Genomic DNA, 26,031 nt, shown 5'->3' with positions numbered 1-26,031 from the left:
TGACTCACCAAATCTAGGGTGGGTCCCAGGGGGCCATACTTTTAAGATGCTCCCAGGTCACTGGGAAAAGGTGGGGTACTACAGCCTCTCGTGACAGAGGTGGTTCAAGGTCATGGTTCTAAGAGAGTCCTTGTGTGTATATTGCCCTAAAAACCTGCTCCTGCTCCTTCATGCTCAGAAAATGGCTCCACCACCCACTCAGCTGCTCCGCAGAGAACCCAGGAGGCACTGCTCTTTCCCTCAGATCCCCACCCCATCCTGCAGGCTCTTCTTCCAAGTATCTGAGTCCACCCACACCTGCACCCTGCGGTCCCAGTGCCACTGCTGTCACCCCTGATCTGCTGCATGGATCCCCCAACCCATCAGCCATTCTCAGTCCTACTGCCCAGCAACCTTCACTCATCAGGCAGAATCATCACTTTCAAATGTAGGGCAAACCACCACATTCCTGGTTAAAATCCTCTAACAGCTTCCCGCTTCACTTAGAAAGCAGGGTGCACTCTTGTCCTCCGGGCATTTCCCCCCTCCCCACCCATCTGAGCCGGCCAGACTCGCATATCCTCTTCTTTCCCTTTATCTAAGAGGTACTCATTCTTAAAACTCAGTTGGGTATCACTGTCTCGAGGTCTGTGACTCCGCGCCCCAAGGCTGGGGCCCCTCCCTTCCATGCATGCGCCGAGCTTGTCTCTATCGGGGAACTCAGCGTCCCGTGTGGATTTCATCATCTGCCTCCCCCCACTAGTCTCTGAGCTACGGGAGGACCAGGGTCATGTCTCCTGTCTCTGCACATTCATCTGACGTGTAGTGGGCAGTCGCATGTCTGTCCTGTGTGCTAACAGACTCCCTCTCCTAGTTATACCTGGAAAATCATCGTCCCAGGAGCATGGGACGTACTGCGTGCTCCCGAAGGGCACACGGAGCAATTCATGTTTCACTGGTTCAGTCGTCGGGGCGGAGTACGCTTTGGAGAAGGCAGACCTGGCTTAAGGTCCAGGCACCTGAACTTACTAATAGAGCAGTGTGGCCTTGGGCAAGTTACTCAGCCTCTCTGAACACGCCCCGCCCCCCCACCCCCACCCCCCGTAGTTTCCATTCACATATGAAACGGGGATTGAAGAGCATGGTTAGCAAAGCACCCAGCATGTTCTAGCTGTCCCCACATGGTGACGGACACTGTCACTCTCACTCCTGCAGGCGCGCACACCACAGGCGAGCTTCAGTATCCCTTGCCAAGTGGGGTAGGGGGCAGAGGGTCTCTCTTCAACCGATTTCAGTAACTATTCCATAAATCCTAACTCCTGATGTATTTGGCTCCTAAGATAATCTCTGTTTTAACATCATTTCTGAAAAGTTTACTCTACTGGACCCAGTAAAGTTCAGTCACCTGATTTTGCCTCTACCCTTAGGAGACTCAGGGCAGGCCCTGCCCTGTCCACCCTTTCCCTCCGGAGTTCACACGGTTCCATTTTCCATCCCCATCTGTGCTACTATCATCATGACAACGGCCAACACTGCTAAGTACCTCGAGAGGAAAGAGCACTGGGTTAGAAGTCTGAATCCTTTTAATCTCTCACTGAGTAAGTTTGCCAGCCTAGTTTCTTTTATTTTGCTTTCTTTTTTAAAAAAATGTTTTTATTGATATATATATATATATATATATATATTTTTTTTTTTTAGAGAGGGAGGAAGGGAGAGGGATAGAGAGAAACATCAATCGGCTGCCTCCTGCTCACCCCCTACTGGGGATTGATCCTGCAACCCAGGCATGTGCTCTGACCGGGAATCTAACCAGTGACCTCTTGGTTCATGGTTCAGTGCTCAACCACTGAGCCACACCGGTGGGGCTGCCAGCCTAGTTTCTTAAAATATCATACATTAAACTAATTTTATCTCATTAGTCAATAATTTGGCAAGCAGGAAGTTGGACCATTCTCAAAATAAATTGTAAAAATAAAATCCCAGGTAGTGTCCCAGGTGTGAAACGCAGGAGATGGAAGGCTGTGTGGAAGTTGAGAGCAGGGAGTGTATAGAAGGCTGTGTAGAAGTCGAGATGGGGTGTCGGTTGTTCTGGGGTGTGGAGTCAGTGGGAGTTTCCATTGCTTTTCCCACAGAGAGGGCGGGGCCCAGGTGAGAAGCGCAGGCTCCCACAATGAGCGCTCTGTACTTGAAAGCCCTTCAAGACGAGGGGCAGCGGTTTCTATTGCTGCTTTGTAGCTCGGGAACCCCAGCTAGTGATGACTTTACGGGTTTGTACGGTCTAGACAAGGGGGTTACTCCTTGGTGAGATCGGTCCTTGGGGAGGTTACTGTGCAGATTCCCACACAAGTCATTACCACTGCGAAGGGCAGGCTCCCAGAGGGCGCTAGGCTTTGGGGCTTTGGCGCTTTGGCAGCGGCTGCGGTTGGAAAGCCAGTCAGTACTCTCCGTTTTATCACCCGTCAAAACAAGGACAGGAAAGGGAAGAAGAGCGATGGTGAGAAATACCAACTCAAGATGCTCAGAGAGAACGAACACTGCAGGCTGCCCCAGCTCCGACTGAGGGCCAGTCCCTCTGAGAAATGAGGAAACTGACCATCTTCTCGCTCCGTGTTTCCTACGGAAGAGATGTCAGCTTTCTCAGCAACCTTAGCTCGTTAGAAGCAAGCATGTAAAGATACACGGGTTTAAGCTGGGGCTGGGTAAAATGCTTCCAAAAATATCAGAGGCTCGTGGTGCTGAAACCCAGAGGAACTCACAACTATTTTCGCCTCAGGTTTACGGGACCAGGAGAGGTAGGTGGTTGTACGCGTTCCTTCCATACTTGCAAGAAATAATTTTCACCAACCCCAGAGAAAACACTCACGTAGGAAACCTTGGATTCTGGTCAGCTGACTCTCTGGGAGGGGAAAAAAAAGGCCTCCTGTGGAGAGAAAGCAGGGCCTGCACCCCCAAGCTTCACCTCCAAATGCCAAACAAGTTCTGGTAGGAGATGGTCTTCTCCACAGGCGCCTTCCTCACACCTGCGCGAGGGCCGCCTTCTCTCCTCCCTGCCTTGCTCTCACTTCCTGGCACAAACACAGGCAGCTTTCTCACTGGTCTTGCTGCTGGGACACGGTCTCTTCTCTTTCCCACTGCGTTCCTGAGACTGTGTCTTCTCCCACTTTTACTCCATTCTGACGGACCTAGTGATGGTCTTGCATGCTAAGTGCCTAAGATCAATAGCTAATTTCACAAAGAAGAAATTTCTACCAAGAAAGGCCTGGGGAGAAAAGGCATTTCCCCCTCTTTGTGGTTAAACTCTAATGAGGGCCTTTGTGCTCATTCTGGGCATGGGGAGTCTGGGGACATCCCAGGGTCCGCAGGCCCAGAAGAAACATATGGGTCAGGTCTAATGAAGTCTCATGAATGGAGAACTAGGAATATAGCACAACTGATTATGAAAGCACACTCAGTGTCTTGTAAGAAGCCTGGACTTTGGTATTGTTTTGACCAATTTGGCTACATGACCTTGGGCTTGACACTACACTCATATGAGGAAGGGAGTCTAGATCATTGGCTTTCAAATGTCTGACCGTGACCCAGTAAAAAACTAACATTTTATATCACAACTCAGAAAACCACACACAAAACTAAAAGTTTCCCCAGATAATACTTAGCATTACCAAGTGTGAAGCATCTATTTTCTTTTTCTTTAAATAAAAAAATATGCTTTCTTTTTTTAGAGAGAGAGAAAGGGAGAGGGATAGAGAGATGGAAACATCAATGAGAAACATTAATTGCCTCCTTTGTACGCCCCCCCCTATTGGGGATCTAGCCTAAAACCTGGGCACGTGCCGTGACCAGGAATCGGACAGGGACCTCTTGGTTCATGGGTGGATGCTCAACCATTGAGCACATCGGCTGGCCTCTACTTCTTAAAAAAAGAATGCTGGTCACAACTTACAAATTTCAAGAGCCAAGATGATCTCTACCTAGCTCTGATGCTACCTGCCATGTGTTTTTCCTCCGTTGCTTTCTTTAATTGGAAGGATTTGGGGCAGTAATGCACCTCCTAAATTCAGGGGTGTTAAGAAATGACCACTTTCAGAGCTGCCTCAAACTGATTGTCGAACTGCAGTGGGAAGGCCAGGGAGGGTTGGGGGACAGGAGGGAGGGGAGTAAGAGATCAACCGAAGGACTTGTATGCATCCATATAACCATAACTAATGGACATAAGACACTGGGGGGTAAGGGAGGGCAGGGGCTTGTCAAGGGTGGGGGGGGGGGGGGAAAGGACACTTATGTAATACCCTTTGTAATACTTTTAGCGAAAAAAAAAATAAAACAAACTAATAAAACAAAAAAAAAAAAAAAAGAAATGACCACTTACATAATGAAGCCACTGTCTCACCCACCTGCTACTCTTGCAGGAATTCTTTCCCACGGGTGGAGGAGGGGCGGGAGCAGCTCTCTCTCTCATCTCTGTCATTTTAAAGAGAGCAGTAAGTGGAACTGGCCCCCTTCCATCCAAGTCATCGAATCTTTGTTTTCTAGGCAACAAAGTGGTTTGAGGCCTCCCCAGTCATAAGCCAATGACTTTTACCAATTTGTATTAGTCTCCCATTTTTCCTGAATATTCTAAAGACATTTGCACTGAACACAAAAGGCCTTGAAGACACACATGTTACAGCAATACTGCTGCTTTGTCACTGAATAAATTGAGGCCATTCAGAGTGCTTCACAGACACGTGGCTTTGAGGTGTGTTTTTTTTTTCATACTCTTGATATTCTCACACTGACCTTGATCCCGTGGGTTAAGCCAGAGGGTGAGGCACATCTCTGAGAACCGGATTGGCCCTTTGTGTATTTCCCATATCTCCCCGATCCTTAGAGGTTTCAAGGGACCACCCTACCTGGTGGTTGACATTCAACTAGCATGGTTCATGGCCCCAGGATGGAGCAAGTGAACTGGCTCACATGGGAATTAAATCCATGACCTCAGCCTTATTAACATCATGCTCAGGTCACCTGAGTGAACTTCAGGTCATGGCCTTTGGGTTGGTGAGCACCATGAACACAGAGGGAAGATGACTGACGATAAGCCTCAAAGAACAGGTGTGCGGAACAGACTCGAGCATCTTTCTCTGAACAGGAAAAGAATCTATAACAACCATTACTTGGGCACCGACATAACAATGTGGTTTAGTAGGTTAACAAATTCAGGCCCCTTAGATCACCTTCTAGACAGGAACCCGATATCCCTCTGAAGAAGCCACGGACTACCATCTTCTGGAAGCTGAAAAATGAGGCCGCTGGTAAGTGTTCTGGGAAAATATCTATTCGCTTTTCAGTCCTGTCCCTTTTCCAAAATATACTAGTGTATGATAGAGAACACAGACAGTGTGAACCGAAATTCCAGGAGGCTGTGCGATGCTATTTTTAAAGAGGCACAACCACCACGCAGTTGAAGCTCCTTCAAGTTTATGTTTAGCATTATTCACTTTCCAGTTTGCTCAGCTTGCCTGACAGAATGAAAATGGCCATGGGTATCAGAATGCCCCCTTTACAGCTTTAGCCCAAAGGGCTCCCACGGGGCGAAGGACAAGCTTTCTAGTCTTGGCAAACCTTCCTCTCCCGAGGATGCCAGGAAACAGATCTTTGTTGAGAAGCAAAAAAGGAAGGGGAAAAATCCTTTCTGGAATATTTATTCCTTATTCATTTTGGGAAACACGGCCCTATAGCTTATTTACAAATGTGTTAACTGGATTCTATTAAACTTTTAATTTGCTATTTAATTGCCAAGTAGCATGTATTAGTTACCAAGGATGTATTTATGTGTCTGTAATGCATACTCATTATATAGTTATTCCAGAAACTCTGACTTATTAAAAAAATTTTTTTTTAATCCCAAATTTTATATTTGCAGTTACTTCATAATTTTAATTTTATGGTTTTCGTTTCCAAAAGGGGCTTATTCATCTGCGAGGGAAAAAGCCCCGGGGGCTGAGGTGTGTGCCCACAGGTGGTGGCAGGACCCTCTCCAGCCTGTCACAACCAACCCCCAGCCAGAGCCCTTGGCAGCTCGCTCCCAGCGGAGCGGCAACATTTTCATTTTCTGCTTTTAAAAGTGAATCATTTGTCAAGTTTTGTTAGTCTTAAGAAAATAATTTTCCTTCTGGTACCATATAGCCTGTTCTAAATTGCACACTTCCATTACTGAAACCAAGTGGCTTTAATTAAACACTTTTTTCAAAGACTGCTTCCCTCTAATGGCAGTGAAACACTGTTCACCGCATCAAGTTCTGCCAAAACTCACTTCATTGGGTGACTTTCAGGGCGACTTTCAGCACAATAAAGGCTTAGAACATTGTGTAATAGGAGAAAGTGACCATTTAAGGGGGTGGTTTGGGGGCCTAGTTAAGGTACAGGATCTTGATCATGTCCCCAAACATCACCCTAAATCGGCTGCCCGGCATTGTCCCCATAATTGTTAGTGCATTAGACTTGGAAGGCTGCACATTCTGCCTGCAGACAGAGCCCCGGAAAGCCAATGGGCCGAGCTTGTCCAGGTCCCTCCGCCCCTGGGCTGAAGATTTTACGCAACTGCTTTTCAAACACTGTGGCTGGAACTTTAACAGTAACTGTTACAGCATAGCTCAGAGAGCTCGCAATGGCTCACTGGAAACCATGATATTCACTATTTGCTACAAAAGAAATCTGCTCTACGTGTATTTTTCTTATTTGAAAATTATGCTAATTTTGTTTTTTAAAAAATATATTTTTATTGATTTCAGAGAGGGAGAGAGAGATAGAAACATCAATGATGAGAGAGAATCATTAATCAGCTGCCTCCTGCATGCCGCACACTGGGGATGGCGCCTGCAACCCGGGCATGTACCCTTGACCAGAATCCAACCCAGAACCCTTCAGTCCACAGACTGACGCTCTATCCACTCAGCCAAACCAGCAAGGGATAGACAATGGCAGGCACTATTTAGCTACTTTACCCCAAGTTATCCTGACAGCAGAGAAGCAGTTTCTCCCAGCATAGCCTGCTCTGGGGCCTGTAACCACCTGGTACACCCTGGCTGCCCTTTCTGTCTTTAGGAAAAAAAGGGATATGTAGATAGAAAAGACAGCACACGGGGGCATTATCAGATGTCAAATGCCAGGCGTCCCCCCATTTGATATCTTGGGGGTGATTTCCTATGTGTATTTCCATACCAAAGAGAGCATTACTAATTCAGCCCAGCAGAGTATGAAACACATCTTGGATCTGATGAGATCAAGCCGACTTGGTGCTGGTTTGATGAATAGACATGAACAGGATTTGGTGGCACTACCAGCAACCCTGCCTTCCCTGGCACCAGACAGGACCCAGCAGCCCGTCTCTCCCTCCTGTCACACACCACCCCTTCCCTTCGAGTGCGCTTCCGAGAAGTCTGAACAAAGCCTTGGGAAGAAGCAGCAGGGAGATTCTGTACCTTGATTGTCTTTTCAGCAAGAACAAATGAGCTCAGAGCGTTCCCAGTTCTCTGCAGATTCTTTCTTTAATGCCGTGCAGCTGGGTGTGCCTGGGGATCATTCCATTGTTAAAACCAGACCCACATGGAAAAGACATTAAATACGTTCACTGCCGTGATACCCACCAAGTTGAAAGGGCTCCTCCGATTTTAATATGCTGGGTTTCAGAGGGGAGGGGAAAAGAGAAAGGTTCTTTGGAGACACACACATTTGGTCCAGCGACGAGTCCAGCAGGCGTTAAATCTCCATCACCTTCCTGGCAGAGGTGTGCTGGGCCCGAGCGCCTGTGGGTGTTTTCAGGGGCATCGCACCATTTCCCAGGCCAACAATAGGCCGCTCTCTTGAGCGCTCACATTTCGGTGCTGGTACTCGCATTCAAAGGAAAATGACCGAGAAGTGTGCACTGATGGCTGTTGGCATGCAAGTGAGCGCAGGGCCTCGGCTTAAAGAGACTGCGTTCTTTTTTCGGAGAGGGTGTGAGCGGCACCGTCTGTATGTGTGCCCTTTAAAATAACTTTGCCTTGTGATGGCTCTTGATATTTTTTTGGCCAGTGCAGAGACCCCTGCTGGGACACACACACACACACACACACACACACGGCAACAAGGTTCGAGGGCTAAAGCCTTGCCATTCACGGTGTTTCCAGCACCAGGCGAAACAAGACGGGAAAGACCTTCGAGACTCCTGGTGGGAATTCTTAACAGTAAGACTCACTATTTTTACTGAGTTTGATGAAACAATAACTGTGAATAGTATACATGAAATTTAGGGTTATAACTAAATGTCATGGTTAAGTGTGATACGGCTAAAATGGTAGGCCTCAAAAATATCTTCATCAGAAGGTAAATTATTGACACTTTTCTCTTACTGCAAATATTGAATCAGAAGATAAGCTGCTATCTAGTGGCTGCCTGTTACAGAACCTGTGCTCGATGTGGGCTGAAAATGGGCAGCGTTCACTTTAAAATTATCAACATTGTGAAGCATTATCTACATTTTGGATATTGAGAGATCCAGATGTTATGACTTTCTATCAGTCATTAATCAATTCTAACTGGGACCTAAGACCCAGGGTATGGCAACTGGCTTCTTCTCTCTTCTCTCTTCTCTCTTCTCTCTTCTCTCTTCTCTCTTCTCTCTCTCTCATGTTTTTCAATTGTTTTATGTGGCTGCACGGCTGTTTCCTGCATGTTCCTAAGCTAAGAAAGTGGACACTAAAGGATTCCGTTTATGGTCTTTCTTTAATGGGGAGGAAATTCCAGAGATTTGCCTCCTCTAACTACTGCATTTATTTACTTCCTTTGTTCTTAATGACTGTTTACAGCAGAGGAAATGTACATGCCGGGTCAAGGAATGGGTGGAAGCTGAGGGCTCTGGTCCCTCATTTCTGCCTGGGCCACCAATTCCTTTTTTCCAACTGAGGTAAATCCATACAGTACAATGCACAGATCTTAGTTACATAATGAGATGGGTCTGATCAATGTCTGCCTTTGTGTAACCAAGACCTCAGTCAAGGTCTGGACTGCAGCCAGCACTCCAGGGAGCTCTCGTGCACACCTTTCCCCACTCCCCTCCCCTCGAGTCCACTGCTGTGCTGATTTCTATGGTCACAGGTCGGTTGGCCTGAACTGGAATTTCATATGTACCCTCATGTCTGCTTCTTTCACTCAGCATCATGTTTTGGAGATTCACCCATTTTTCTGTGTAGCAGTAGTTTGTTCCTTTTTATTGCTAACTAGTATTCCATTGTACAACCAGATCCCATTTGTTTATCCATTTACCAGCAGATGGACTACTGAGGAGGGTGGGCTACTGGGAACAGAGCTGCTGCATACATCCTTGCACCTGCCTCGGAGCAGCTGGGGGAACAGCGCCCTCCAGGCAGCTCTGAGAGGAGAGGCATCAGACGGCACCATTCCTCCTCCCAGCCGAGGAGGCCGTCACACGGCTTCTTCAGGCCCCAAGACCAAAATGACCTTGGCCTGGTAATTCCCCTCCAGGCATTGACCCAGGAAGAATGAAAACATATGTCCACAAAAGACAGGTACCGGGTGTGAGGCCATCTAGCTCTCAAGCAGCAGAACCAAGATCTGGATCCAGGTCCCGCTGAGGCCAGAGGCTCTCGCCACTTTACCTCCCTGCTCCCAAGTGCTGGAAGGCGGCCCAGGCTTTACATTCCACTCACTGTCACCATCTCCGGGGCTGCTTACCAATCCCCAGGCTGACATTCCCAAACGACCATGGCCTGTAAAACTGGGCCCAAACCACTTCCCCTCCACTCTCACTTTCCTCCTTCTCCCTCGGAATGTACATTTGTCTTACAAGATCTAGACATTTTCTGGGCGTGAAGATACCGCGTATCGCCGCACTAAACCAGCAGAGAGAGAATGACCCCGTGTGTCTGCCTTGCCTTACTAAACGTCCATGCTGATAATTTAGTCCATCTGTGTGCAGGTCACATTCATGAGGTGTCTGTCCTACACGTGAATAAAATGCTTCTACCGAGATGTAAATTCTAATCTACAAGGATTAGAGCAGTGGTTCTCAACCTTCTGGCCCTTTAAATACAGTTCCTCATGTTGTGACCCAACCATAAAATTATTTTCGTTGCTACTTCATAACTGTAATGTTGCTACTGTTATGAATCATAATGTAAATATCTGATATGCAGGATGGCCTTAGGTGACCCCTGTGAAAGGGTCGTTCGACCGCCAAAGGGGTCTCGACCCACAGGTTGAGAACCGCTGGATTAGAGAAAAGCCTTTGGCTTTTCTGTGTCCTTGAGAGCTGGCACAGTGCCTCTAACAAAATAGATGCTCAGTAAATTATGCCAAAGGAAAAGCTGCCAAATCCTGGTGGTGTGGAAACCAGGATCAACTCCAGCTGGGCACCACATGGACTTAGGCAAGTTATCACTTCAATGAATCTTCATTTCTGTGTCTTAAAAAATATGTTTTAATTGATTTCAGAGAGGGGGAGAGAGAGAGAGAAACACCAATGATGAGAGAGAATCAACAATCGGCTGCCTCCAGCATCCACCACACTGGGGATCGAGCCCACAACCCAGGCATGTGCCCTACTGGGAATCGAACCTCCTGGTTCATAGGTCGACTGGGCAGTTTCTGAGTCTTTAAAGTGGGCTACGATAATGCTTGCCCTGTGTCCCATCAGGTTAATAAGGATCAGTTTAGACGGTGAATATGAATGTTTCTGTGCACTATAAAGGGCTGTAATCTATTATATTATTATTATTAGTCGTAGTAGTATTACAAATCACTGATTTGATGGTTTTCTTCAAGTAAAAACACAACATGTTTTGTTCGGAAGCTCTTACAAATGAAACAGTCATTGAAATACTATTTCGAGGTTGCCATCCTTACTCTACAAACACTCTGAGTAGCAAGTGGAGATTAAACACAAGTAGCCACCTGAGATGGTGGGGAAGGAAGCCAAATTAACCACAAGACACTCAGGAAGCAGGATAAAGGTTTTACAAGTCAATCAACAAAGAAGATGAAAGAACAATGATTAGGACAAAGTGGAGTATAAACAAACAAGCAAACAAACCTCAGTCCAGGAAAGGGTGTGTTAGAGACCCTGACCCTAACTAAGCCAGATAATACTGCAACTGCTGGACAGGGAACCATAAAGCAGGCCAGCTTTTGAATAGGAAGGTTTTAGAAATGTTTCCTAGGCCTCATGCAGACATTCAACTCTTCAGGGCAGGACCTGCTAGAAATACCAAACCGTGGCTTCAGGAATTTCATAAATAGGTCACAAAATTCAGTGAGGCTGAAATAGTTTGCTTTGCTTTTCTCATTTTCCACCATTAAACCGGGTAGGATTTATCTCTCCATGATTTTTCCTATTTCATTCTCTTCTTTTGGATGCGTGGGGGAGGTATGTTATTTTAGATCTTACCTTAATTTATCTTTTTCTTCTCTGAGACTTTCTGCCTTTACTAAGCCTATTTAAGTTTATTTTGCCTTCTAAAAACGAAGGCATACGCTTCTAAATGTCAAGCATAATTCCACCAGTTCTATAAGTCTGTGTTGCACAGTAATTTCCACCCTGAGGGAAACATTTACTTTCTAAAATGACTTGCTGTATGTCAGTCTCTCCTGAAAATTTCAAAATCCTTATCATTTGAATAATGTATTGCAAGAAGCCATAAAAGCATGTTAAAGGTGTACTATAAGGCTAAATAGCAGGAGACACAGGAATATGACATGAAATAACACAATATAGAAACTTAAATAATGCATTAATAGATATAAGCTGTGACTTCACTGTTATAAGTAGCTTGGACTAGAAAGCGTGCGCGCGCGCACACACACACACACACACACACACACACACACACACACACACAGGTTTCATTTCCTTGGGTGCCTTTCTCTGGTTTAGTACTTGAATTTTTCCCCCCGAGTCAGCCAAAATATATATACAAATATTTTCCAGGAGAGACTATGCAACGCTATTATAACCCGAAACCCGGCCAACTCTTTCCATGGCTTCTCCATTAAGACACAAGCGCGCATCTGTTCAGTCCCCTTGGACTCATTTCCGAGGCTAAGCGAGTGGCTGCAGTCACCTTTCTCCAGACAAGGTGGGGATATGTTAACCCAAGCAAGAAAATACAGCTAGGACAACTGGACGGTCACACCGCAAAGCAGTGGTTTCCCAACTCTAGCTACAGGTGAGAGTTAACACCGAGAACTTTTTAAAACCACCCGTGCCAAAGTCCCGCCCACCAACCAAGTCAGAGTCTCGGGGTGGAGCCCAGGCAAAGGGTTGAAAAATTCTCCAAGTGATTTCCATCTGAGAGTCACTCTTTGAAGAGGTCCAGTGGGCAAATATGGGAACAGGAAAAAAAGAAATTACTTTCTCAACTAAACTACAGACTCTAATAACCAAAACAATCTGCTGGCTAAAGGCCCTTCCTAGAGAATGACCTCCTTCCCCCTAACCCTGAAAGGCCATGAAATTAATCTGAAGGAAATAAATTGATTAATTTCTCTTTTTGAGGGGATGGGGAAGCAGGGTCAGAGCCATCTTGTCTGGATCTTCTGGTTCTATGTACTGAACAGTTGTTTTAGTTGCAAAAGTAATACAGGCTCATTTTAGAAAATAGGAAAGAGAAAAGAGTACCTATTTCCTCCATTACATTAAAGTAACCACAGTTAACATTTTTGAAGTAAAAAAAAATAAGATTGGGGTCATACTTCACATGTAGTTTTATAACTGGATAATGTCACTTCACAGTGACCCACACCTTTGTTGTGAATGGCTGTGGAGCAATCCATTGTTTGCAGTGGCCAATATTTATTTATTAGTGATTGACTTTTGCTTTAGGCTGATTCACAGACATAGTTAGGCCCCCGATCCCTTGAATTACAAACTAAGTAAGATTAATCTGATAAGTATTAAAAGGAAAAGAGAGTGGTATAAAGGTAAAGTGGGGCGTGCGGAAGTCCGGACAGGTAGCATGTCCTAATTTCACTGGTATCCTTTAACTGGTTTGAAAACCGGAATATTTAACAACTAGAGGTCCGATGCACGAAATATGTGCAAGAGAGGTCCGATGCAGCCCTGGCTTTGTTCAGAAGCTCGTCTGGACGGTCTTCTGCTGTTAGGCTGTTCGATCAATTTGCATATTATGCTTTTATTATTATAGATTGGCTCTCTGGAGTCAGCTCCAGCTCACCCTTAAGGAAGACTCTGACTCAATGAAACCAGCAAATTCTCCAGTTCTGACAAGCTGATGGCAGCGTAGTTCCTGTGAGTGAGGGTGAACCGCAGTCCCAGTGTCCTAGCAGGTGCTGTATTTCGGGTTTGGAGCTGACAAGCAGTAATTGGGGCAGTTAGAGGACTGAAGGTCCAATAGTTTTTAAAAAGGTCTGAATGTGGACAGCAAGTGTGAGTCCACTAGAAAGACCACCTTTTTGAACAGGTAAACATGGGGCTTAGTGCAAGTTGACCTTCCTAAGCCTCTATTTCTTTGATCTGTACATGGAAATAATAGTGGTGTCTCACTGGGACTGGTGTGAGGATTAAAAACAGCACCATACATAAAGTGTACAGTAAGCACAGCCAGGAAACACTACACATGCCAGCTGCCACTCCTCCTTAGTAATTATACTCCAGATATTATCAGGAGAAAGGTATGAATTGTTTTAACATTTTATTTTCAGGGAATTCAACTATGTTTATCTTTTAATTCTGTATCTTTATGATTTAAACCAGGGATCTGCAAACCATGGCCTGTGGGCCCAATCAGGCCTGTGTTTGTAAATAAAGTTGTACAAACACTTTTAATGGAACACACCATGCCCATTTGTGTGTGTAATTCTATAGCTGAATAGCTGAAACAGAGACCCTATGGCCTGCAGAGCATGAGACATTTACCATCTGGTCCTTTATTGAAAGTGTGCTGATCCATAATTTTAACCATTCTAACCTTTGCTTAAGTGAATACTTTTAAAATACAAATATATATATATATATATATATATATATATATATAAAATCAAGCAAATAAGGAGAGGAAATGAAAAGGAAGAGATGACAAGAACCTCCTAGGATTTAGAAATTCCAAACTACATCTTGGTTCCAAGAATACCTAAGTAATACCCAAGACTCCAGATGAAGCCGAGCTCGGACCCAGTCTCGTCACGACAGTGAACTGTAAAGAATGTTTTGTAGCCCTGACTTGTTTGGCTCAGTGGATAGAGTGTCGGCCTGCGGACTGAAGGGTCCCGGGTTTGATTCTGGTCAGGGGCATGTGCCTTGGTTGCGGGCACATGCCCAGTGGGAGGTGTGCAGGAGGCAGCTGATCGATGTTTCTCTCTCATCGATGTTTCTAACTCTCTATGCCTCTCCCTTCCTCTCTGTAAAAAATCAATAAAATATATATTTTTTTAAAAAAAGAATGTTTTGTAAATGAAATGTTCCAAAGATGACTTACTTCTGGACCAGGAATGTGCCTTGAATATGGAACTTGGGAGAGTGAATTCAGAAGGCAGAAACATGGGATATTATTTATAACCTGGCAGCGAAAGTGACTGAAACCACATTAGTCAGGAAAAATAAGCTGATCTCTCTAACTACAGGTAAAATAACATTTCAAACATTGAAAAATGTACACAATCAAAATTGTACAGGGTAGGGGTTTAAGAAACCATTTCCCCTGCTAATTTTTGATGTTTACATGGAACATTCTTCAAGCAGCAAATAACTTACCAATGATCTTGACAGATTGAAAGTGATACATCTTTACCACAACATAAATTAATCCTCGCGGTGGGAAATTGCTAAAATAGGCAAGGTGTCAGAAAGATTTCTTTAGGTCTGAGGGAAAGGAAATGAATGATTCCATTTCTCCCGAACATTCTTACATGAAAAATAATAAACTCTCACTTTTAAACTGTCTTGATTTTCCTGGGGTTCTAAGGAAACTTACTGACTGAGGCAGCCATGGTTATCTGATGCGGACCACGAGTCAGTCAGTATTAAGTCATGTATAAAGCACACCCGGGTGTATAACTGCCCCTTAATTCATATTCTGTATGAATAAGTCTTCATAGAAATACTCAGAAAAGACGATCACAGAATTACATTCTCACAGCATGCCTTAGATTCACACAGTAAACGTTTCACAACATGCTGGAAAGTAAATCTTCGCAGAATAAAGTACAAGGGAAGCATGGGGGCCGATGTAAGGAGATGGACAAATGCCCAGCACAAAGGAACCAACTCATCTTCTATGGAAGAATGACCCTGATCTGTTCCTGAAGCCACCACATGAAGACTCCGGACGGCACAAACATTTATTGGACGCCAGGTGCATACATGGGCTATCATGTTAGACTGGGACACAGAAATCTATGGAACAGGTGTACTTAGTAACTGGTGAAGGGAGCTGTTCAGGTAGGAACTCTGGTCCATCTGCCTCCGACACCGATCCTGTTTCCACAACGCCCAACCCTGACAGAACACAGGGTGTCTGTCCACCATGAGCCCCCGAGATGCCCCCAGGAAAAGAGGTCCCAGAATCGAGTCAACTAAGTTTGGGAGATTTTACTAAATTCTCCCCCTGGAGAATAACAATGTATACGAAGGCCCTGCCTTAGAGATACCAGTTTTCCTTCGTTCAACCCAGCATTTCCCCACACGCATTAGGGAGTCCTTTCCCAGCTGCTCCTCCTCTCTCTGGTCAGCCTTGCCTCCCACTCATCATTCAAGGGGAGCCTTCCCTGATCCGCCAGACTTCTCTCTGGATGCTTTCCCATCACTGAGTTCCTCCATAGAGCACTTGTCATGGTCACAGTGTCATAGTTATTGGTGCATTTATTTGGTTAATACCTGCGCCTATACTCCAACTTGGGAGAAGAAAAATATATTCCCTGCTTCTCAGATGGGAAAAAGAAAAGGAGGGACCTTTCCAGCTTCTTTCTACCATCTTTCCTCACTCCTGCCCCCGGGGAGCAGTGACTCAATGGATCTCTGAATTGGGAGAAGTACGGCGCATGCTCAGTGGAGGGCCGGGTGCACACAGATCTGCGTGCACTGCGAGGTAAGCTAGAAGGGTGATTTAGGAAATAAGTTAACCCCCTGGAAGACCTACTATGAATAGCTACGAATCCATGCTCCGTCCAGCAGGTTAGCTTTCTGCACTAATAAAGTTGATTTTGAACTTCACCTCTGATTGCTGTTTTATTTTTCAGTGACTTGCACTTTGGGGAGGGGAAAACAAGAGTGTGCTTGTGGGCCCCCTAGAAGGCCAACATCTTCCACGAGGCCCAAGCTCTTCGGGACAGGAACAGGTCTCCTTTGCCTGGTGGGGGAGGCACTCTAAATATTCTTATAATAATCATTTTATTATGGCAACTATTTTCCAGAAGCAAAGATTGGGAGACTGGTGTCCTGAACCACTATGCACTCATCACCCAGCTCCAACAATAATCAACACGTGGCCATCTTTTTTGTCTACTCCTCCACCTGTGCAAACCCAAGCCATCCTATCCCTTTGCACATAAGACATGGTAAGGGCATGAAAAGTATAAATCCATTATTGCATACACATGATGAACAGTAATTCACAAATATTTCTTCAATCATAAGTAGATGAATGAACCAACAAACTCTACCCGGACTAGTAAAGGGTCAAACAGGTGGGTTTGAATCACCACCTATCCCTGGCCCCCAGCACACATCACACACACACACACTCACACTCACTCTTCACCAGGGGGTAGAGCCAAGCCACTCACCTGTCGGGGTGCTGCTGCGGAATGAAGAGGAGGGCGTGATGGGTGGGGTCACGGGGGGAGTAAGGCTTCCACTGCTGTGGCGCGGCGGTGTGGACACATTCCCCCGAGACACGGAGCTGGACAAGGTCAGTGAGAGCTTCGGCTGGATCTTCTTCTTGAGGGACTCCTGCTCCCGGCGGGCAGCGTCAGTCATGAATCTGAAGGGACAACGGCAGGTGAGTGACTGGGCCATTTACAGAGCAGGAGGACTGTGACAATTACCCCGAGTCTGACAGATGCCCCCTCCTGGGATAGGGGCTTGTTCACAGGTCTGTCCCACTCTCAAAGCTCACAACAGAACCCATTTTCCTGCACGATAAAAGCATCTGCTAGCTGGTTGGTTTAAGGTCCCTCAAAGCCAGGCCCATTTCTTCCCTAGGCAAACCCTCCTTATGGGAAACTCACATACAGATTCCACCTGCACCCGCAGCAGTGCGTCAGTGACAAGCCCTGTCCTCTCTTGGGAGGTCCTCTCTCTCTTCCAACCTGCAGAAAGCCCACCCATTCTCAAGCTCCCAGCCACGCCCAGGGAGAGAGGGCTCTCTTTGTAGATAGGTTAGCATCATGGTCACATGAAAACTGATTCTTGTGTCTGACTCTGGGTTCTCATATTGTCCTTCAGGCTTTTTAATGTTTTTCACTGATGGAAGGCCTTGTCTCCGCAGCCATTAGCTGAAAGGAAGGAGCCCAGTCCCACAGCGGTTGCTAGCACACTGCAGGCCCATTCAGCGAGCGTTTACGAATGACCGAGTCAGCCAGCCCAGGCACATTCAAGAGGAAGGGATGAGCTCAGTGCAAGGAGGAAGAGCACTGCTGAGGATCTGTTCCTGCTGTGATTTTATTGCCCATAAAGGCAAAGGTGGGCTTTCCTGACAATTTCATCTTGGGAACTTCAAAATTATTCTTTCAACACTCCTCTTAGGTTAGTGGTATTCAAACTGTTCTTTCCTCACTGTATAACTTAACATTTCATAAATTCATCCTATATAATAAAAGCCTAGCTGGCATCACGTGTGATATTATCACAAGATGGCTGCCACAGATGGCCGCCATAAGATGGCCACCCTTACATCATCACAGGATGGCTGGCAGGAGAGAGCAGTTGGGGGCGACCAGGCCAGCAGGGGAGGGCAGTTGGGGGTGACCAGACCAGCAGGGGAGGGCAGTTATGAGCAACCAGGCCAGTAGAGGAGGGAAGTTGGGGGGTGATCAGGCTGGTAGGCAGAAGCGATTAGGGGCAATCAGGCAGGCAGGCAGGCGAGTGGTTAGGAGCCAGCAGTCCCAGATTGTGAGAGGGATGTCCGACTGCCAGTTCTTAAACTGGCAGTCGGACATCCCCCAAGGGGTCCTGGATTGGAGAGGGTGCAGGCCGGGCTGAGGGTCACCCCCCCTCCCCATGCATGAATGTCATGCAATGGGCCTCTAGTGTAATATAAGATTCAAAACAATCTATGAAATATCTCTTACCTAAAGAGCAAATATCTTTTTTGTATTGTTATTTTTTTAAATATATTTTTAATTCAGAGAGGAAAGGAAAGAGAGAGATAGAAACATCAATGATGGGAGAGAATCATTGATTGGCTGCCTCTTGCATGCCCCACATTGGTGATTGAGGCCACAACCCGGGCATGTGTCCTCACCAGGAATCAAACTGTGACTTCCTGGTTCATAGGTTGATGCTCAACCACTGAGCCATGCCAGTTGGGCTGTATTATTGGCAGGCAGACTTTATCAACTGCATTTTTGAAAATTGCAATGGCAAGCCTTGTGAATGAGTGTTTGAAAGCATCTGGGTAATAAAACTGGCACCTGTGCCCACTGCCCAGGCTAAAAACAGAACATAACCAACCCCCTCAAGTCCTCTACATACCCTGTCCCCCTCCATCAATTGTGTTTTGACTATTTCAATACAATTCATCATAAATTCCACTGCACTTAAACATGCTGTTTCACTCAACCCATTTCACATCCTGCCTACAAAACTCCCTAACATTTGTCTTCCTCACGTTCTGAACTTTGGGACGTCAACAGATAGTTCCGATGCCTGGTAAAATCTGAGAGTTGATCAAACACCCAATGAAACAATATTACAGTATCGTTACAGTGTCTTAAAGCGCTTACTTTTCTACTTGGAGCATGAATGGCACATTGCTTGAATGGCTTCTGCAATACAATCTAGATATATAAACCGCATTTTATATGCAGAACTGAAGTGCAGTAAAAGCTACATGCTTCGCCTTGAGTGCTTAGGATTGGTGCTACAGGATGGCGGTGATTTAAAAAGAAAGGCACAACGCAAAGCAGAATTGTTTGCACCCGGTAGCAGGCACTCGTTTCTTTTCAGATGGCTCTGCTGCTCTTAAACCTGCCTTTTTATCCCCTCTCCATAAACTTCTACTCAAAATGTGGGCTCTCAGAGAAAAGCAAGGAGCTAGTGCTGTCTTTATTATCCTACTAGCGGCTGGTGCTGAGCTTCTTAATATGGGGTTAGCAGTGTGGGCAAAACCACAGGCCAGGCCTATGCTTCTTCCAGGAGGACCAGTAGTTCTCAGTGTCGGAGTTCAAGTTCCTGTTTCAAATAGTCAGATAAACACAGATATGCTATGGGAGAGAATGAGAAACCTACATCTCACATTTTGGTGAAAAGTATGGGACTTGGAGTGGGCCAGGGTTCAAGTCCTGTCTGGGTTACTGACTACGTGATTGAGGCAAGCTGAGAAACCTCTCTAAACCTCAGCGTTATTTTCTGTGAAATGGGACTAACAATTATAGGTGAAGGGTTGCCATACATCTGTTCCCTTTCTGCAGGAGAATTTGATCTTTGGTTAATTCGGGTACCCCGCTAAGATACGTCAACTGTGCTCCTCAGGATAAGACTGACCCAAGACTGGTCCATCACACCTAGACCGGGAGGAAGGAGAAGTCCACGCGAACTGATAGGAAGACAGAACCCTGGGCTTCCCGAGCATGGGGATCTTGTCCCAGACACGTCCCGGTGGGGAGCCGGGAGCATGCCCCTGGAATGTTACCGAGCCTGACCCCCTCTTCCACCGGGGCAGCTCCCACCCCTGGCCCAGGGCCATCTGACTCGCATCTGAACAGACTGCCTGTACAGGACTCCACGGAGGTGGACACTGCCTAGCTGTCATCTGTGGCTCTGCCCACCAGCCCTCTGAACAGACCCAGTGCCCACTGTGGCCCTGGTCGTCTTGTGAGTCTCAGTGTTCACGATGTGAGAGGACTGCCTGCTGGGGACCAGTGGGAGTGCTGACCTCATGGGGCTGTGGTGAGGCCTCGGTGCCTGTCACACAGGAAGTGGCTCAACACCCAGAGCTGTTATCATTACAGAAAGCTTTATAATGAGGTTTTATCTCCACCCCTTACCCGACTCCGGTTGCCTGAGGGCATGCTGCATGTCCATGGCTCTCGTGTAGCGTGGACTATGCAATGGCTGACCGACTGGGCATCAGCCCAGACAGTCACAGGCAGCGTCAGACAAACTCTTGTCAAAGGTGGGGGTTCCCTCCATGTCTTCTCTCACTCTGGTTAAAAAGTATCAACAGCTCATGCTTTTTATTGTAAAATAAATGCTCTCCTAAGCACAGATATAAAACAACAACTACAAATAACCACAACAACACACTTGTACCCCCCACCTTAGCCTCCAAGCGCGTTAGGTTGGCTGTGGACGGCAATCTGTTTTGCCATGTGTCTGCTGAGTGCTTTCTAGCCGCAAGAACAAGGCACCGTGTTAAAAGCACTAAACATGAAACCCCTGAAGCACTCTGCCCGCCTTTCTCTCCCTCCACCTCCTTCCTTCTCTCCCGGATGGGTGGCTATGATTGCAGCTAGCCATGAGTCATGGCAACCTTGCCCTGCCACGACCCATGGTGGCATGATTTACTGTCGGTGGGAGCACGCACAGGCCTGGGCACATGCCTGCCGTGGGAGCGCGGCTGAAACTCACCAGCTCCTCACTGGCTGTGCTGCCCTGTTCCTCTTCCTCCTTCATTTATCAACCAGGACTCTGCTTGCTTTTGGACACATTAAACCCTAAAGTTTCAAAGCAATATTCCATCGATACAGGTTTTTGTCAAGACCATCTTGTGAGAGTGAAACCTTATATTTTCAGGCATTTTGTGAGCCCCCATCACTAAAATTAAATTATGTTAATTTAATTAAACACGCCAACTATTAAAATTTAAATTATGTGAACTTGTAATTAAAGTAAGTATATTAAAGACAAAGGCAGTAATACTCAAAACTTATTGGTTCTTAATTATTTTACTTCATTTTACTATTATTTATGTGGTTGAGGTTATTTCCTTTAGTATGGTCTCTGTTTGGTAGAGTTACTACCGTGACTGCTCTGACTGCTCTCTCTTCCCTACTCTGCCTGTGATGTCATGTGGTAGCTTGACATTGGTCATGGAGGGAGTATTGCACCATTACAAATCAGGGCTTTCCCTCTCTCCAAGAGTCAGTTATCAAACACTGACCAGTACTTTAACTTTGTAGTTATTTTTTTTAATGAAAAAAAAAATAAGCATTTGAGCCAGGCTCCCACTAGTCGGGAAAGGAATTAAGAATGGATAAGAAAGGCTTCTTTTCTTTTTTAAAATTATAAAAACAATCCATCTCAGTTTATAGAAAAAAGAATTTTGAAGTTTCCTGGTTCCCACATACAACTATGGCTGATTTTTCAGGGTCTCTTCCTTCCAGTATTGCTTTTCCACAAAAGGGGAAACTGAATATTCTTAAGGGAAAAACCCCATCACCTGAGGGTTCATTCACTGCTGACTAACCGCCGGGAACCTGCGGCCGGGCAAAGCCGTGTTTTCGTTTGGAAACTGAGACTGCCGAGGATTAATTTGAACTTTCCTACGAATCAGAAATGCCTAAGTTACTTTAATTTAATATGGTCATTTGTAGTAATATTTGTTATTGCTCGGGGAAGTACATATTCCTTAAGTAAATTTTCAAGACTCCGTTATAAATCTCTGAAATCCTCAGACCGCAACGCTCATTCAGTCTGACATGTTAAAGGTGGAAACACGAATGTAACACCACAGGGGGAAATGTCAACTGCCGGTCCGGGGAGACCAGCGTCAACCACAGACTCGGGAAATTTACGGAACTCGCTGGAGCCTGGGCAGAGCCCCCACTGGCCCTGCACGCTGTGGCCGGAGGCCTGGGCCTGTGTCCTGCTGGGGGAAGCCACTGATGGAAGTGACCACTCGAAACCTGAGTCTCTCTCACAAACACCTGGGAAGAATCCAAACTCTGAGACGTGTGGTGTGGCTGGGTGGCTATTACAGGACTCCGCGAGGGCGTGTGATCCCCGGGCCTGCGCTGTGTGGCAGGTCTCGCTCTGGGAGGGAGAGGTGGTGGCCTTTGGAAGAACCCCTCCCCATTCTGGCTGTGGGTTTTCTGCTTGTTAAAACGTTGGGTTTATGGATATAGGGAATATATCACCCCTATTCCTCCCCACCTCCAACGGAAAATGATTCCAGCAATAGTATCATGCAGTGTTTTCCAGACTTTTTTTTTTTTTACCTCAACCCATTATAAGAAACTAGAGGCCCGGTGCACAAAATTCGTGCAGGGTGGGGGTGCATCCCTCAGCCCAGCCTGCACCCTCTCCAATCTGGGACATCCCTCTCACAATCCAGGACTGCTGGCTCCCAACTGCTCGCCTGCCTATCCGCCTGATTGCCCCTAACCACTTCTGCCTGCCAGCCTGATCATCCCCTAACCACTCCCCTGCCACCCTGATTGATGCCTAACTGCCCTCCCCTGCCAGCCTGGTAGCCCCTAACTGCCCTCCCCTGCAGACCTGGTCCCCCCAACTGCCCTTCCCTGCAGGCCTGGGTCCCCCCAACTGTCCTTCCCTGCAGGCCTGGTCACCCCCAAATGCCCTCCTCTGCTGGCCATCTTGTGTCCACATGGGGGCGGCCATCTTGCGTGTTGGAGTGATGGTCAATTTGCATATTACCGCTTTACTAGACAGGATGTTTCCCTAGTGGGAGGCTGTACACACCTGAATAGAATTAGGTCTGCAATTGCAATTCTGACATCTCCAAAGCTCTAAAACTAAACTTATTTTCTTATAAGTTTGGCAGTAAAACTGGGAGACAGACCCTGACGTGAATTACTTACAAATGACTTTCAACTTTATTTATTGCATTTACTGTGACTATTTATATGCTTCATGGCACAAATATTAATGTGTTTGATTACAGAGAGCGCCTCCAACCCTGCAGGGAGTGTTTTGTAACGTGAAGTATTTGTATCATATTACCTTTCTGAAATCAGACAACTTGTGAATTACAAAACCTATAAAACCTATGTGGACCCAAAAATAAGATGAATTTTCTGTAAACGTCTGGAACAAAACGTCAATAAACAATCCTTACTAAGCTGATAGTTTCCTAGTCTATTTCATTTGAACAAACTCTCCTGGTCATGACCATCGCACTGATTTCTTGGCCTGCTAATAGGACATGGCCTGCAGATTGGAAATAGTTGAGTAGCAGTTGAGACAGTGGGTTTTCGAGGTAGATCCTATAAGTTGAATCTCTGCTCTATGCTCTCCAGCTGTGTGACCTTGGGTATGTTATTAACCTTTCTGTGCCTCAGCTTTCTCACTCCTCCGTGATGACAACCACGGGGCCTGACTTGGAGCTGTGGGGGAGACTGAGTTGATGCACATGAAGCATCTGGAACAGGGCCTGGCACGTCATGCTTGACAAAGGTAAGGTTCCTGTTACATGATGGATACTCACAATGCTTGTTCTGGAAATCCCAAGTCACAAATGTTTCATCTCCAACACTCACAGCACCCATTTGGTTTCTTCGGAGCTGAATCACTGGGTAGCAGGATAAATACTGCCCTCATGAGTTTGGCTGTTCTGAAAGCAAAGAGCCGCCTTTCCTGCTTCTGTATGCATTTATTAACTACCACTGTAAGCACAGGAAACCCAGGAAGGCAGCTGTAGCAGCTAGAATACAGACAGAAGGTTCTCTCCTTGGGGACAGCATGCTGGGGGCCATCTATAAACCCACACACCTCCTCTTCTTTACTTCTTTGCCTTGACTTTTAGAAGAAGAACCAAACTGTAGAAGGCTTTTAGGGCAGGGCGGGCCACAGGCGACGGTCCATGCAGCGAGCTGACAGAAAGCATTCTCTCTGTGCAGTTCAGGCCTGGCCCCGACCAGAGAGACCCATAGGCTGCTCAGGTTCCCCTGTGGTCCACAGCCAGACCTCTGCACAAAGCTTCACATCCTACGGCTTCATCTCAAGTTCAAAAGCTTGGCTCTGCTTTTTCAGTGGCCCTTTGGGCATTGCCATTTTTCAGTGAAAACAAGTTTGTGCAACCCACACAGCCTTTGAAGGAAGCTGCCGGGAGCTGGCTGGTAGACTGTGAGATCCCGGGCACTCCCAGACCTGGTAACGCCTCGCTCCAGAACACAATCCGTCTTCCCGGTAGAGTCCAACCTGTGCGTGATGGATCGCTCTCTCCTCTGACGACTACTATCAAGTGCAACCCAGGGCGAGGATGGACAGAAAGCCAGCGAGGAAGCAAAACAACCCGTAGGGCATTGGAACAGAGGCTGTGGGAATGACCGTGGGAACTATGGGTCCACTTCAGTGTGCGCTCATATGTGGCCCACATGTCAGAGGGTCTGGCTGCTCTAAGTCTCAACGTAATGGTGGCTTTCAGAACGCACACCTGCTAATAAATTCACGGGGTGGGTCTTCTTGTTTCAGCAGCAACTTAAAGCCACAGTGGAGCTGAGCGGGTATCTGGTGAAAACAGCTCGCCAGGGAAACGTGACCCGAGAGGGCCAGGGGAGGAACCCGTGTCTGCGCCCCGCTGTTGACATCAGGGGTCTTGTCTGGTGATGTGGGAACTTCATAAGTGCTCTTCTTTTCAGGAGACGGAAGAAAAGTTAACACTGATTCCAGAAGGTTTCTAGTAATGTTTCGAACAATCCTATGTTTCACTTCCCGTCCGGAGCAGCTATTTTTGACTTCACGATCTGAGGCCTGTGGGGTGGGTTTGGAAGCTCCATAAAATCTCTGCAGTGTCACCTCTTTCAACATGTTGCTGTTAAAATTTTAATGCTAAATAATAAAACCAAAAGCAGCACCAGGAAAAACCCACACCGTCTGATCAGATCAGCCTGACACTTAGCTTGGAAGGGTTTTTATGTTGTGTGAGTTTCATGATATTCACGTGGGTTGTGGGCATAATTGTGAAGTACCCAGCCAATGAATCGAATGTTGTGCTTGGGTACCAAACCAAAACTGACAGATTTCTTGTGTTGAGGCATTATTTTTTTTTCTTTTATCCTTTCCTTACTAAGTTTATATCTGACACCCCCCATCCCCAAAGGATATAGTTCTGGTCTAATTTGCATAGAATAAACTAACATGAGGGAAAGCCAATTTCACATCACATCTTGTAGCTAAGGTTGCTTGTAAATGTTCACTTTATTTTGGGGACAGGGAGACAAGAAAAAAAGAGGGTAAGAAAAAAAGACAAGAAGTGATCTTTGTTTTATCTACTCTCTTGACAATCATATTTTATTTCTTTTTCTTTTTTTAAGGGGAGCCACAGTTAATTTACATTCTTTATAGTACAGTAGGTCCTTGGGTTATGTCGGGGATCCGTTCCTACGGCACGACGTAACATGATTTTCGCCATAAGTCGGAACCCACCTACATAAGCACCTACGTCACTCACATGGCGCACATACACAGCAGTAATGAAGTGAAACAGTAAAAAAAATTTAAAAGAAAGATAATTCCTGACCTTTACTTGTGGTAAATAAATAATAAAAAACATAAAGCACATAGGTACATATGTCAAAATGACGGAACTTTCTTTTTTTTATAAATAAATGGGAGATGGCAACGTAACCACAAAATGACATATGTCAAGTCTGACGTAACCCGAGGACTGTCTGTATACTAGCTTGGATATTCTAAAACTCTTAAAAATGCCTGATAATAACTAACATTGGATTGCCAATTTTTATTGCCTAGTGGTGCACCTTATCGAACCTCTGGTGGTCTTTACTGATAGGTATGAAGACATTTACCCAGGTTACTAGCTACATACTATTCTAGGGGATGTGTTTTTTAGATCCAGTGAAGGAACCACATCTGGAACAGGCTACAATGGAGTCTTCCACCACCTAACTACCTTTTATGATAATCCTCTGTCATTC

The 26,031-nt window shown here is 46.1% G+C and overlaps 1 protein-coding gene across 2 annotated transcripts in view; it reads right to left on the bottom strand.

Annotated features, from left to right (window-relative positions):
- Positions 1-26,031, bottom strand: part of JAZF1 (JAZF zinc finger 1) — a 298,763-nt gene that overhangs the window by 24,223 nt on the left and 248,509 nt on the right. For both annotated transcript variants that reach the window (XM_006088755.3, XM_023753833.1), the window contains exon 3: positions 16,756-16,952. In XM_006088755.3, coding sequence (XP_006088817.1) covers positions 16,756-16,952 — 197 coding nt within the window. The remainder of the gene's footprint in view (positions 1-16,755; positions 16,953-26,031) is intronic.

Source organism: Myotis lucifugus, unplaced genomic scaffold, assembly GCF_000147115.1.
Source record: "Myotis lucifugus unplaced genomic scaffold, Myoluc2.0 scaffold_52, whole genome shotgun sequence".
In the NCBI taxonomy this organism is placed as follows: Eukaryota; Metazoa; Chordata; class Mammalia; order Chiroptera; family Vespertilionidae; genus Myotis; species Myotis lucifugus.
The sequence above is the reverse complement of the archived record's forward strand: the minus strand, read 5'-3'. Positions and strand labels throughout refer to the sequence as shown.